Below are 12,125 nucleotides of genomic sequence, written 5' to 3' on the forward strand. Positions count from 1 at the left end.
TCCGCGCACAGTCTTTATCGGAGGAGATTTATTTCTAAACAGCAGTGGACAGTTGCAAAAGTGACGAGGGAACAACTCTTGAGCAACAACTCGCTCGATCGTCAAACCTCTTAATGCTGATTAATTATCCTTATTAATTTTAGTCAACGGAGGCGTTCCGCGACTCTATTCCCTAACCTTATAATTACTTTAATTTCAAGCGATTACGCCTTCTACGAATCCGCGTGAATCATCCTCGTGATTAATTACCCGGCCCATACTTGAGAAACTGTGATCGTTCGAAAGCGAACGATATTTTTTTTTTTTCCTTTTTAAAACGCGCGTCGTTTAATCTCTTTTAAACAAAAATATTTTGATCGATTCATCAAGAAAGATCGAGCTCGAGAGGATCTCGACGACGACTCGTGCAATTGTTACGCTGGAAAAAAGAGAGAAGTTTCTTCTTTTTTTTTTTAAACGAAAGTGTTCGACCAAGAAAAATTTTAAATTCAAAGCGTGAACAATCTCTTCTTCCTCCTCTCGAAAAACATTCTCTCTCTCTCTTTCTCTCAACGCGTTGAACACGAGAGAGAGAGAGAGAAGAGAGAGAAAAAAGTTACAATAATTCGGTCCACTTTGTTGCAGAATGCAGCGGAGAAGATGCGTCTTCTAGTCCTCGTCCTCGCGGGCTTCTTGAACGTTCTCGAGTTTGTTCGTTGTCAAGAGCTTTCGGTCATCAGGCACTCCGATGGAGACATTTTCACGCTGGAAGGTAAGGATTGAGCGGGATCCTCTTCGTCTTCGTTTCGATCGTTGTTCGTTGAAGAAAGGACGGAAGCGTAAATTGCGTAGCCATGAATTTGCGCAACTCGTGTGTCGGGGAAGAGGAGAGATCGTACGGGATCCGATATTAAAAACAACGGAAAAGAGGAACGGTGGTTGTGCAGGGTTTCGCGCACAAAGGAAAGCCGGGGAGGGGAGAGGGAAAAAAGCTCGTAACAGATTAACCATGAAATTACAATGTAACGATTTGACAGCTGTATTTCACCTGGCCAGATTATATGTCGCGTTCTGCCCGTCCAACCACGGGATGAATCCTCTCCTTCCCTTCTGCAAATTTATCTCTCCCGAACGTCTCTTTGCGCGATAGCGTGTAGCGCGAGTACAGTTACGTACCGTACCGAACTTTTTCCCAATGATCACCTTCTGGAAGGAAGAGTGGAAATTTTACGATAAAAAAAAAACAGACTATCAAGAATATTCGAGTATCCTTACCAACCAGTTGTTTCAACCGATTGATAATTACTTTTCGAATGAGAATTTTCATATATACTCTACTTGTATTACTATCTCTTAAATAAACTTTTGAACTACTTGCTTTCATATCGACCGACCATTGCCATTCGTAATTCCAACGAACAATTGACAAGCTTTTACGAGTTAATTCTCTTTTCCTTCTTCTTCTTTCTTAAGTTTCGAATTAATCCAGGTTGCAGCTTGCACGGTTTTAAAAGATCTTTGGTTACCGTCAATCAAGTTTCAATTATCAATATATATATATATGAAGATTAAAAAGTTTCGAAATTATTCAGGTTCCTGCACGGAGGCTTGCACGGTGCTCAGCAGCGGGACAGCCAGCCCTTACACGCGTAGCCCTTCGACCGCAGGGCTCGTTCCTCCTAACAACACTTGCACCTGCCAGTGCAACTACGGGCTTCCCACCTTCCGGGAGGATCTTCGCATCTGCGTCAACGACATTCACGGTGAGCCGTTTCTAATTATCTCTCGTTTCGTCCAACCTTTTTTTTCTTTCCGTTCGAGATTTTTCTTTTCCACCTCGCTTCACGAGGCAAGAAGATGGCCGATCCCGATTTCGTACGATTATCCCGTGAAGAATGTGGTGCACGCAACGGTACCAAACACGTCTCGCTCGATCACCCGAAACGCGGCGAATCTCAAAGCTCTCCTCCAATACGCGATCGATGATGACGAATCCCGCGATACTTATCCCATCCTCTGCACGCAATTTTCGAGAGGGCCGAAAGCACCGTTCCACGAGTTCACGAACACGCCCTACATTGTGCACGATTTAATCCCGATTCGCTCTTCTCGAGAATTTTTCCCAAAGGAAGCCTCGCCTCTCGAAATATCGATAAATCGGATGGAAAAAAAAAAAGAAAAAAGAACACGTAGATCGAGACTATTCAACGATCTTGCATCGCGAGGGTTTTCAACCAGCGGCCTCGCTTAACCTTACAACCTTACGAACAACCGGATCTCGAGATGCGTAGAATAGAAAGCATAAAAATCGCGGATGAATATTTTTACACGTTTGCGTAAACAAGCTTGGAAAAGTAAGTTTCAAATTTCCACGATTGGAGGACGGACGTATCGGGTGATTGGAAGAAAGTTTACAACTTTGTATTTGTAATTCAATATTTTTTCCCTCTCTTTCTCTATCTCGGTGTAGCGATCATTATTCCGCTCGATTTGCATCTCTTCCCTTCGCAACTCTGTTCGAGACCTTGGGTATCTTCTTCACCTCCGTTTCCATCTACCGGTCACGTGCATATACCGTTTTCAATTGAACCGTGTCATTAGAAATGATTGCTCTAGCTGTTCGCGCAAATTGTCTTCGCGCTACAACGTTACGTTAACTTTCCCGGATGAGTCTCGATCTCGGGGCGAAAGATTGCACGCGTGGAAACGTGATAATTTCGGTGAAACGAAATTAATCTTCCATCTGGGAAATTTTCAATGTGTATCGAGCAAACCTCGCGATAGATGGAACGTAGATGGAAAGGAGATGCACATGTTATCGATTACTGTGCGAACGAGGATTGATCCGGTCGCATGCCGAATCGTCGTAAAACGTGTGTTGTTAAGTTAAAGGTGTTGTTTGACCGCTACCATCGTCGACCTGACGAATTGGATTAATTTGCAATTTAAAATTTGCTTTACGTGTGGCCCGCGTCTCGCTTTAATAACCGATTCTCGTAGCGGTTCAACCGCAAACCTCGTACTTCTGATTTCAACGCGACGCGTTCGAACCGAAGTGTATAACGCGCTATACTTAAAATCTCGTTATAACGTCACGTTTTAATATTATCTTTATCGACTCCCGTCCATGTTGATGGGCGGACTACAATCTTAAATGCAAAAACGTGTACGATTATGGATAATTGCAACATGTGTCAACGTATGTGAATTTTAACACGATGGATTCGTAACGGTAAACAGAGATGTTTTAATAATGTAGCGTTAAAGTAAGAGAGAGAGACAGAGAGAGAGAGAGAAAAGAATTATTCAAAATGTCAAAGTAGAAATTTCATCGATATCTACATTTTTCGTTCGTTTCGAAAAAAAAAAAAGAAAGAAAAAACTGATATATATTCGCTTTATCTCCAATTAGAATCTTTACGATTATTTTAGCGACGGTATTAAGCAACGGGTTCTAGGATCGATCTCAAACTCGTTTTGGATCTATTCGCGAAAAGTATCGGCACGAAATCGCGGCGTAAGCAACCGGAGACTTCGATGCCTGCATAAGAAACGAACGCACGAGAATTCGTGTTCGAGCGAGTATTGTTCGTGAATACAACCGGTACATCCGTTCAAACTTATCGTCACTCGAGAAATCTTTCAAAAAAAATCTTTTATTCGGACACGAAAATCGATAAATAAACTTAAACTGAGTTTAAAACTTTTGAAAAGACTACTATTGGTCGACGGGAAAGATAGCAAACACGTTAAAAAGAAATATGTTTAATAAAATCGTCGCGAGATGAACGTTGAATTTACGTTAGATTCGCAATGTTTGCAAAGAATATGATGTTGAAAATCTATGAATGATAAACAATTTAAAACCTGATACGATATCATTAATTTTTCGTAAGAAACAGGTGTAATGGTACGCTACGATATATAGAGAAACGTTACTAGATGCAGTAATATCTCGTCTGCCGAGTCGTAAAGATTCTTCATATACGTATCGCCTTACATTTGATGCACGCTGCAGCGAAAGCATCTCTTAGCACGCTGTAATTTCCTCTTCATAAACGTCGTTTTCCATCATATCTACACCTCCAACAAAATGCGTGGTGAATGGAAATTTTTCAAAACGAACGATTACTTTTATATATACTAAATCGAAAATATTTGGTTGGAAATTTTTACGATCTTTACACAAGATCAATGATACAACTTATCGTTCATCTTCGAAAGGTCGGAACAAAGGTTCTCAAGACCCGAAACCCTCGAGCTCTTATTCTAATAATAATACAATGGCTACAATGACCTTAAGTTCATCGCGCGAGCAGCGTTTGAAACAGCGCTTCGAGCGCCTCTTAGGGGATTCATCCAAGCGGATTCCAAAGTGAGTGATTACTACTTTGTCGAGGAGAAAGTTGTACGATTACCGTTACCATTACCATAAATTAATTAACCGTTCTAATGCAAATTTCAATGGTATCTCTTCTTCAACAAACGATTGATTTTCATTCAAAGTAAACCCATTCGTTTAATGAGAATTCAATTCGACGAATAAGTGTCCCATTGTTTCACGCGTGACCTTAATCATCCCCGGGGCCTTATAAACCATAAAATATCCTATCCACGCATGCCTATCCAAGCAATCTTAATATTAATTGCAATAACGCTTGCGAATTGTGCACGTACGCGCATTACTTACGTCAATAGCGCATTGGCTGAGTTTGTAATTTTCATTTTTTCTACTTATTCCGCACGTTCCTTCGTTCGTTCGTTCGTTCGTTCGTTCGTTCGTTCCTCGACGCGTGTTGCATTCGTTCGACCACGAGTCGGGACGAGTTGTTTCGCGCGAAATTAGCGAGAGAGATTCTTGGCCGGGGGATCGTTCCTTTACGATCACCAATCACCGATATCTTAAATTCCTTCAATTCAATCATTTTGCGCGTCGAAAACTCTTGATCGTCCGGTTTTCCGACCATCATTTTGTTTTCTTGTTTATTCAACATTCGCATCCGCTAATGCAATTTCTACGGCGGATCATCCGCTCAATAAAATAGCATATCTCTAAGAAAAGAGACGTGTATTTCAAATATTTACCTCGCTTATTCCTTCGTCTTTTTCTTCTATTTAACCAGTTTTATCTCCTTCGCCATAACATGTTGTACAAGATGAATCAAAGATGAGGAACGCGTAACGTTGATAATAGCGATAAAAAATTGTCGTTTCATTTTTTTTTCTTTCTTTTTTTTTTTTTTTTTTCCCTTTCTTTTTCGACATAAATTGCTTAATTCACAGCAAGGAAAACGGCAACACATCCACCAGAAACTGGATATCCTTCGATCGAGCGCCGCTGATCCTATCTCAATGGAACGTAAATTTCAATAACACGCAAAACTGTCGCATAATTTTCACTCGAATCCTACTTTTTGACAAAGTATCCGTGTATCTTTCATCGAACGATCCGTTTTCCGTTTTCTTTTCGAATCATCGTCGTTTCGTTGATGGGGGAGCGGGAGAATCACTTCACAATTCGATCTTGCGAGTTAAATCGAATAAAGGCCCGCGACATATTAATACATTCGAAATCCTGTTTATCGGGCGGGAAACTCGTGACAGCCGCCGTATATCCTCCCGTATCTACCCTCCATCGATTTCACGTTAAAAGCACGGTACCGAACGCCGCGCGTTAACGGTGTACGTCCTCGCCAGTGTGGATTATCGCATTAAGAATTATCCCCAAGCTCTGTCACGAGGAACCGTAGCGGGGCATTAGTCACGTCGGCCACGATGGACGAGTGAGTCCTTTCGCGGGGCCCAGGGCCATGTCGCGTCGCCTCCGATAACGCGTCCTTCCTTCAATTTCACGCTTTTCCTCCCATCGATTTCCTACCCCCTCCTCGTTTTTCTTGGGGAGCAGAGAAATGATGTTGCCTTACCTGTTCACACGGGCAGAGTGGACGCAACAAGAATATATTTCATCCCGCGAATCCCACTTTCGAGCAACAGGATTTCCACCGATGAGATATCGAATCTTCGAACGTCGAATATCTTTCGTTAAGGGATAAAGAGAAGGAAAAATTCGAGTGATTCGAATTCGAATTTTCGATATGGAATTTTCGAACGTCGAATATCTTTCGTTAAGGGACAAAGAGAGAGAAAATTCGAGTGATTCGAATTCGAATCTTCGAACATCGAATATCTTTCGTTAAGGGATAAAGAGAGGAAAAATTCGAATGATTCGAATGATTCGAATTCGAATCTTCGATATGGAATCTTCGAACATCGAATATCTTTCGTTAAGGGACAAAGAGAGAGAAAATTCGAGTGATTCGAATTCGAATCTTCGAACATCGAATATCTTTCGTTAAGGGACAAAGAGAGGGAAAATTCGAGTGATTCGAATTCGAATCTTCGAACATCGAACATCTTCCGTCAAATATATAACAAAGAGAGGAAAATTCGAGTGGGAAAGGATGATTCGAAGGAGAAATTTCAGGGAGAGAATTCCAATTTCGAGGAACAGGATGGCCGACGAGATACATCGAGATACACCGAAAATCTTCCGTTAAAAAATTATATAACAAAGAGAGGGAAAATTCGATTGGAAAAAGATGATTGGAAGGGGAATTTTCAGGGAGAGAGATAATGGAAATACGCGCGACTTCTCGTTCGTAGATAGGTAGGAATAATTTATGGATAAGGATGGATGGTACGTGGATTGAACGCGAGAAACGTTTTAAACGCGGGGACGTATTAATAGGTACGTATCTGTTTTTCACCGTGTGCCGTAGCTCGACACGTAACTCGTGGTAGCCGGTAATTAAAAAAGTCTGAGCGCAAGCCAGTGGACCTCGGTGCCTCGACGTCCTAAGGGGTCAACCGGTCGTGTCAAACGTGTCTGTTTCTGCGGGCCCGGCCGCGTCCCGTGCAATCTATAAATAACAGATTCGCGGCAGCGTGTACGGCCGCGCGTGGTGGAGCGGAGGCCGAGGGGCTCGCGAGTTGATCAAAAGTACCGCAAGGAACAATATCTCTTCCACCCGTGGTTTCTAATTCTAATGGAACGGAATATCCTCGCCGACCTCCTCGTCTTTACATTTTCGAAAGCCTATCTTCGTTCATTAACGAACCGTGAAATCGACTTAAGCGTAAAAGTAAGAAAGTAAAATTTCCAATCGGCAGAATCGGAGGATATACGTTATTGTATCGTGTGTACGGGGAGTGAGAAGCCACGAGTCGAATACCACGAATTCTATCGCGAAATGAAAATCTTCTCTCGTCGAGAATTATTATTACCCCTCTGTGTAAACGAACGTAACGTTTTAATTAGGATAAATAAATCTTTCGTAATGGAAACATTTAAACGTCGAACCCGAACTATCTATATATATTTATAGGATACTCTTATACGAGATTGCGTAATAATCGTCCTAAATGATTACCAAATTGCTAACTCATTCCCTCGATTCTATTTAATTATCGGCTTGATCGTCCCGTATCGACGTTACCACTTTAACGGGAGAATACCTCCTGGCGATCACGAATTCATCGTTTCACGTTTTCATCACGCTTTAGTACGCACTTTCATCTCCTTCGTTCGAATAATCGAAACGAGTCGAATGGTTTCGATTCGCTCGCCTTAAATCGATCTTTAATTTATTTAAATCGTATCGATACCGATATTCGTCCATCACATATATATATATATATATATTCATCGATTTCCATTACGAAGCGACACTATTGGTCGGAGAGAAAGGGAGAGAAAAAGGAGGAAGATCGGTCGTGATCGGAGCGAAGGTCAAGGTTCATCGCGTAGGCATGTATCGTCTGGTTCACCAGTTTCACGTCGACTTTGCCGATCGTTAATCAACTGCTCGTTATCCGTTTGCCCGATCGTAGAGGAGACACGGATCGAGCATCCTCCTACGAGCGAAACGGGGACACGGAGGCTGCCGTTAATTGCTCTCTTCCATCGATTATCGTAAATCGTGTCGGCGAGAAGAAGAGTGGACGCTTTTAACTTGAGATGGATCTCGGTCGTGGAATCGAGCGAACTTGATGAAAGTGAGAAAATCGGTGGCCGGCGTTGCGTTTAGAGAGAAGAGTTTAATTTAAACGATTCGAACGAACACGTACGTTTCTGAAGTTTCTTCTTCAACTTGATGAAAGTGAGAAAAATTGTTGTCTCCGGTTGTTGAGAATCGGTTTGAGGATCGTCGATGTATAAAGGTTTAAAAGGATCGATCGTGATCCTTGATGACGAGGCGGAAAAGAAATTTTTATCAGAAACATTGTATGTCCGCACAACATTGTATACAATTTTCGTCGATAAAAATGATACGATGATAATGGATGGATGCGATAAGAAGAGGGGAAATGTTAAGTCGTTTTTAAAATAATAATAAGCCTCGTGTTCTTCTCTCGGATAACCGGTTTCGACCAGGTTTCGACTCCTACTAATAAATACTTGCATCGGCCGTCGTCAATTCGAAAGAGACGGCGTTATATTAAGAAACGCAATTGTTTGTTGTGGAATTAATATAAAATATAATAGATATAGAAAGTTCTTTCGCAACGATGAATTCGAGGAATTCGTCTTATTATCGCCGGGAAAAAAGTGAAAGCAGAAATAGACAAAGGATACAAGAGGTTGTGAAACCAAGATGTTTAATCGAATTACATGTATTATAACCTGTTCCGAACGGTTACGTTTCTTGGATAAACCGTAAACCTGTTAAATATCCTCGACGAGGATTTTACATTACAATGCGCGTGATGAGTGAAATGTGATTATGGACACGGGCCGCAATTCGCGATCGTGATTCCATGTTACGAGCTTCGATGTTACAATGTCGTCCGCAAAAACAGTTTCTCGTTGAAAAGCCCTAACCGCAAGTTTCTCTTCTTCCAATACACTTTCGTGTAGATCCTAAGATCGAAAGTTGGAGCGTGCCTCTATCGAAACATCGACCTGATTCTTCTTTGACTCCTGCAATTCTTCTTCGACTCTTACCTCGCTTACCTCGACCATCTTTCGCTTTTTTCTTTTCCTTTTTCTTCGCAAATGTTCGACGCGTAGGAGAAAATGATCGAATCCCTTTCAAAAGTTCCAAACGAAAGACACGAGAACTATCTAATTTCTGAGAATTATTATAAGGAAAAAAGAATTGGATTCGTCTGAATCGAATTTCTTTCTTTTAATCTGTATAACAAATATATGTAGATAGAACAATTCAACCATATTTCAACAAACGATAATAATCTCCAACGAAATCCCATCTTCTGAGAAGAATTGTGTAAAAGAAAAATCTGTCATTTTCCAGAAACACCTGCTTTTAAATTAAATTATTCAGAATAAACTCCTTCCTTTTCTAGTCCTCGCGACAAACAATAGATTTAACGAAAGAATTTTCGGAAAAGTTTCGAAAATGAAACGCGAACACAGCTTCCAAATATAGCTGGAAGAAAGTCGACAACGAACGGGGACACAGCTACCGAATCGAGCAATTAATAGAACGTTGAGATAAACTCAAACGATCAGGGTCAAGACCTCAGGGTGAACATAATATATATATATATGCAATAGGATCGTGCATTTTCTCTTTCGGCGCACGTATGGTATATATCTTGCGTATTCGAAAAAGAAAAGTCGACGAAAGATCTACAATGACTCTTCCTTCTTCGGCTTTCTCCTTTAAGGAACAATGAATGCTGCTGCTACTATGAAATGTAATCCAAACATGTAACTTGTCGAGCCTTTCCATTCGGTTACATACGTTAGCCAGTCGTGCGGCTTGATTTTAAATTTACTCGAGAGTACACGAGGTTGTCGTTGCATTATTCCTTTCCCGATTATTTCCACGAATTGAATTTACACTACATTCGATGAATAATACTTTGTCAATGTTCCTCGAAAATCTTTCGATCCATCTTGAAACGCTTGTTCCATTTCCTTTTTTATATATTTTATTTATAACACGTTGTTCGATCTGTCATCTTTACACATTTTTACATCGGTTGATCCTAACGCCACACATGGGGCAATCTGTTAAAATGGCTATTTTTTTTTAATAAATCCAGAATAAAACAGATGGAAATCGGTCTGTTGTAAACCCGTTGCGACGAGTACTGTTACATAAACCGAGTGCTCTTCGTTAGAGCAACGCCTAATATTTCAAGGTAAAGTAAACCGCGCATAATTTTGAAAACCCGGCTAATCTCATTAACCATTCGACGTTTCGAAATTTCTTTTGAAAAGATCCGCGGGGAACAGCGGCAGTTCTTCCAGAAAAACCCGTTTCCAGCGAATTGTCAGCGTATCGTGGAGCGGATAGGACGATACGTGTTCAAACGCCTAAATCTTGATAAACAGGAAAATATTGTCCGCGTGGCGTTCTCTCGTTAAGGAACCGGTACAGGAGTCGCGCGATTTGCGACCGTTGCGGCTCACTACTGTTTGCCGCATCACGAATTCAAAAGCTTCCTTTTTCTTCAATTCCTATAAATATACGACGGTGTGGAATCGGTGGAGAATCTTGGGAGGAGGAGAAGATGATCCGTTCAAGCGTTCTTCTTCCCTTTCCGGAGAGTCGTTCGATATTATTTACATTTTCGATATCGACGCTCGTTAATTTGCATTATTCTGCAACGAAACGTTCTAAGACCGGTTTCTATTTTAGGCGTCGAATTATCCGCGATGAATTTTTTTTCCGACAATTTCGACGAAACGATTTGAACATTTTAACGTGCGGTCCTCCTCTAACTCGTGGGTTAAATTACGAATTAAACAACGTATTTTGCAACGATACTTGCCTTTGGAACACATAGGCGCGTAAATAATCTTCGAACGTGGAGCTCGCAATCTGCAATCTATATCGCTTTAATCCTGGAAAATGGATGAAATGCTTCGATGCGATGATTCGTATGTCGTATTGGAGAGAAGCAATAAATGGTTAATCGATATATTTGAATAGATAACTTGTGAAACTTCTTCTTCCCAGCTTCTTTCGACTGCTACTTTCTTTCGAGGAAGATTATTCTACTTCTTTTTATTATTAAGATTTACAATTCCGTTCTTTGCAAGAAAAGAAAAATTCTTTGCGCGAAAAAAGAGACGACTTCCTCTCCGTCACATTCATGGCAGTAACAACATTTTTTTAACAGAATGCCGACATTTATACTTCCCTTTGTACGTTTCCCGATCAAAGGAAGCGCTTTCTCCGTTGCACTTGCGTGCAGAGAATCCGAAATTTTTAAATGAGCTGCATAATTGTGCCAGAGATGACCGCGAGCGATAAAAAAAAAAAAAAACCAAAAAACGAAAATTGCACGCCATCTCATGCATACGCCAAAACATTGTCAGTCACGAGAAAGCTCAAAACTGTAACACGGACGGAATGACATCTTAATTTCTCACTGCGCCACAAGATTTATTTCACTCTTTCCTTTTTCGATCGAAAACTTTTTATACAATATCCTTCTAAAGTTTTCTCCAAAATTAATCTTATTTATTTTCCGTTCATTCACGAACCTTAAAATTATAAAAATAATCGCAAAATTTAACGACGCTTCTTCCGATAATTTATTCATCGTAGATAAATTTTCCAAAAGAAAAGTAAAGTTCTCGATGATTCTAGAATGCAACGTTGCTGGTTTCGTGAGCAGCACAGGCCAAGTCGAGAGGGTGCCGTACGTGTTTCTACCCCAACGTGGCCAGATAATCTATCCTCACGCGGAGATACGCTTCGAAGGTAAGTTAATTCGTCCCGTTTCGGACCATTAATTCGATTCGAAACGTGTTTATCGTTGACAACGTAATAATTGTAAATAGCTTGATATATCGAGTTGAATGTGTTCTCTTTCTCGAGCGAAGGTGTGACCACGCCGGTGTGCGGAATAACGGGGGCCCAGCAATTGGGACGAGCAGGATGGTCAGAGTTGAGGAACCTTTCGGACACCGAGCCACCCTTCAGGCTGTTTCGTGACGAAGGAAGAACGTTTTTACAGGTTGGTCACTAAAATGGGTTGGCGCGAAACAAGTTAATCAAGGGATTCGTATGATAAAAAAAAATAACACGCGTTCTTCGCAACGCTTCAGAATCATTTTTTCTATTCGTTGCGGACAAGTAGGGAGGGATTATAATGACGCTCCCACC

The 12,125-nt window shown here is 41.1% G+C and overlaps 1 protein-coding gene across 3 annotated transcripts in view; it reads left to right on the top strand.

The window, feature by feature from the left end:
• The window catches only part of LOC100865051 (shavenoid), a 60,682-nt gene that overhangs the window by 44,043 nt on the left and 4,514 nt on the right, over positions 1-12,125 (top strand). For all 3 annotated transcript variants that reach the window (XM_086913022.1, XM_086912980.1, XM_086913082.1), the window contains exons 2-5: positions 625-751; positions 1,572-1,742; positions 11,607-11,720; positions 11,843-11,976. In XM_086913022.1, coding sequence (XP_086769148.1) covers positions 640-751; positions 1,572-1,742; positions 11,607-11,720; positions 11,843-11,976 — 531 coding nt within the window. In that variant the 5' untranslated portion in view covers positions 625-639. The remainder of the gene's footprint in view (positions 1-624; positions 752-1,571; positions 1,743-11,606; positions 11,721-11,842; positions 11,977-12,125) is intronic.

This window comes from Apis florea, unplaced genomic scaffold (genome assembly GCF_048593485.1).
Source record: "Apis florea isolate Af1SG1 unplaced genomic scaffold, ASM4859348v1 contig_1615_pilon, whole genome shotgun sequence".
NCBI classification, from domain to species: domain Eukaryota; kingdom Metazoa; phylum Arthropoda; class Insecta; order Hymenoptera; family Apidae; genus Apis; species Apis florea.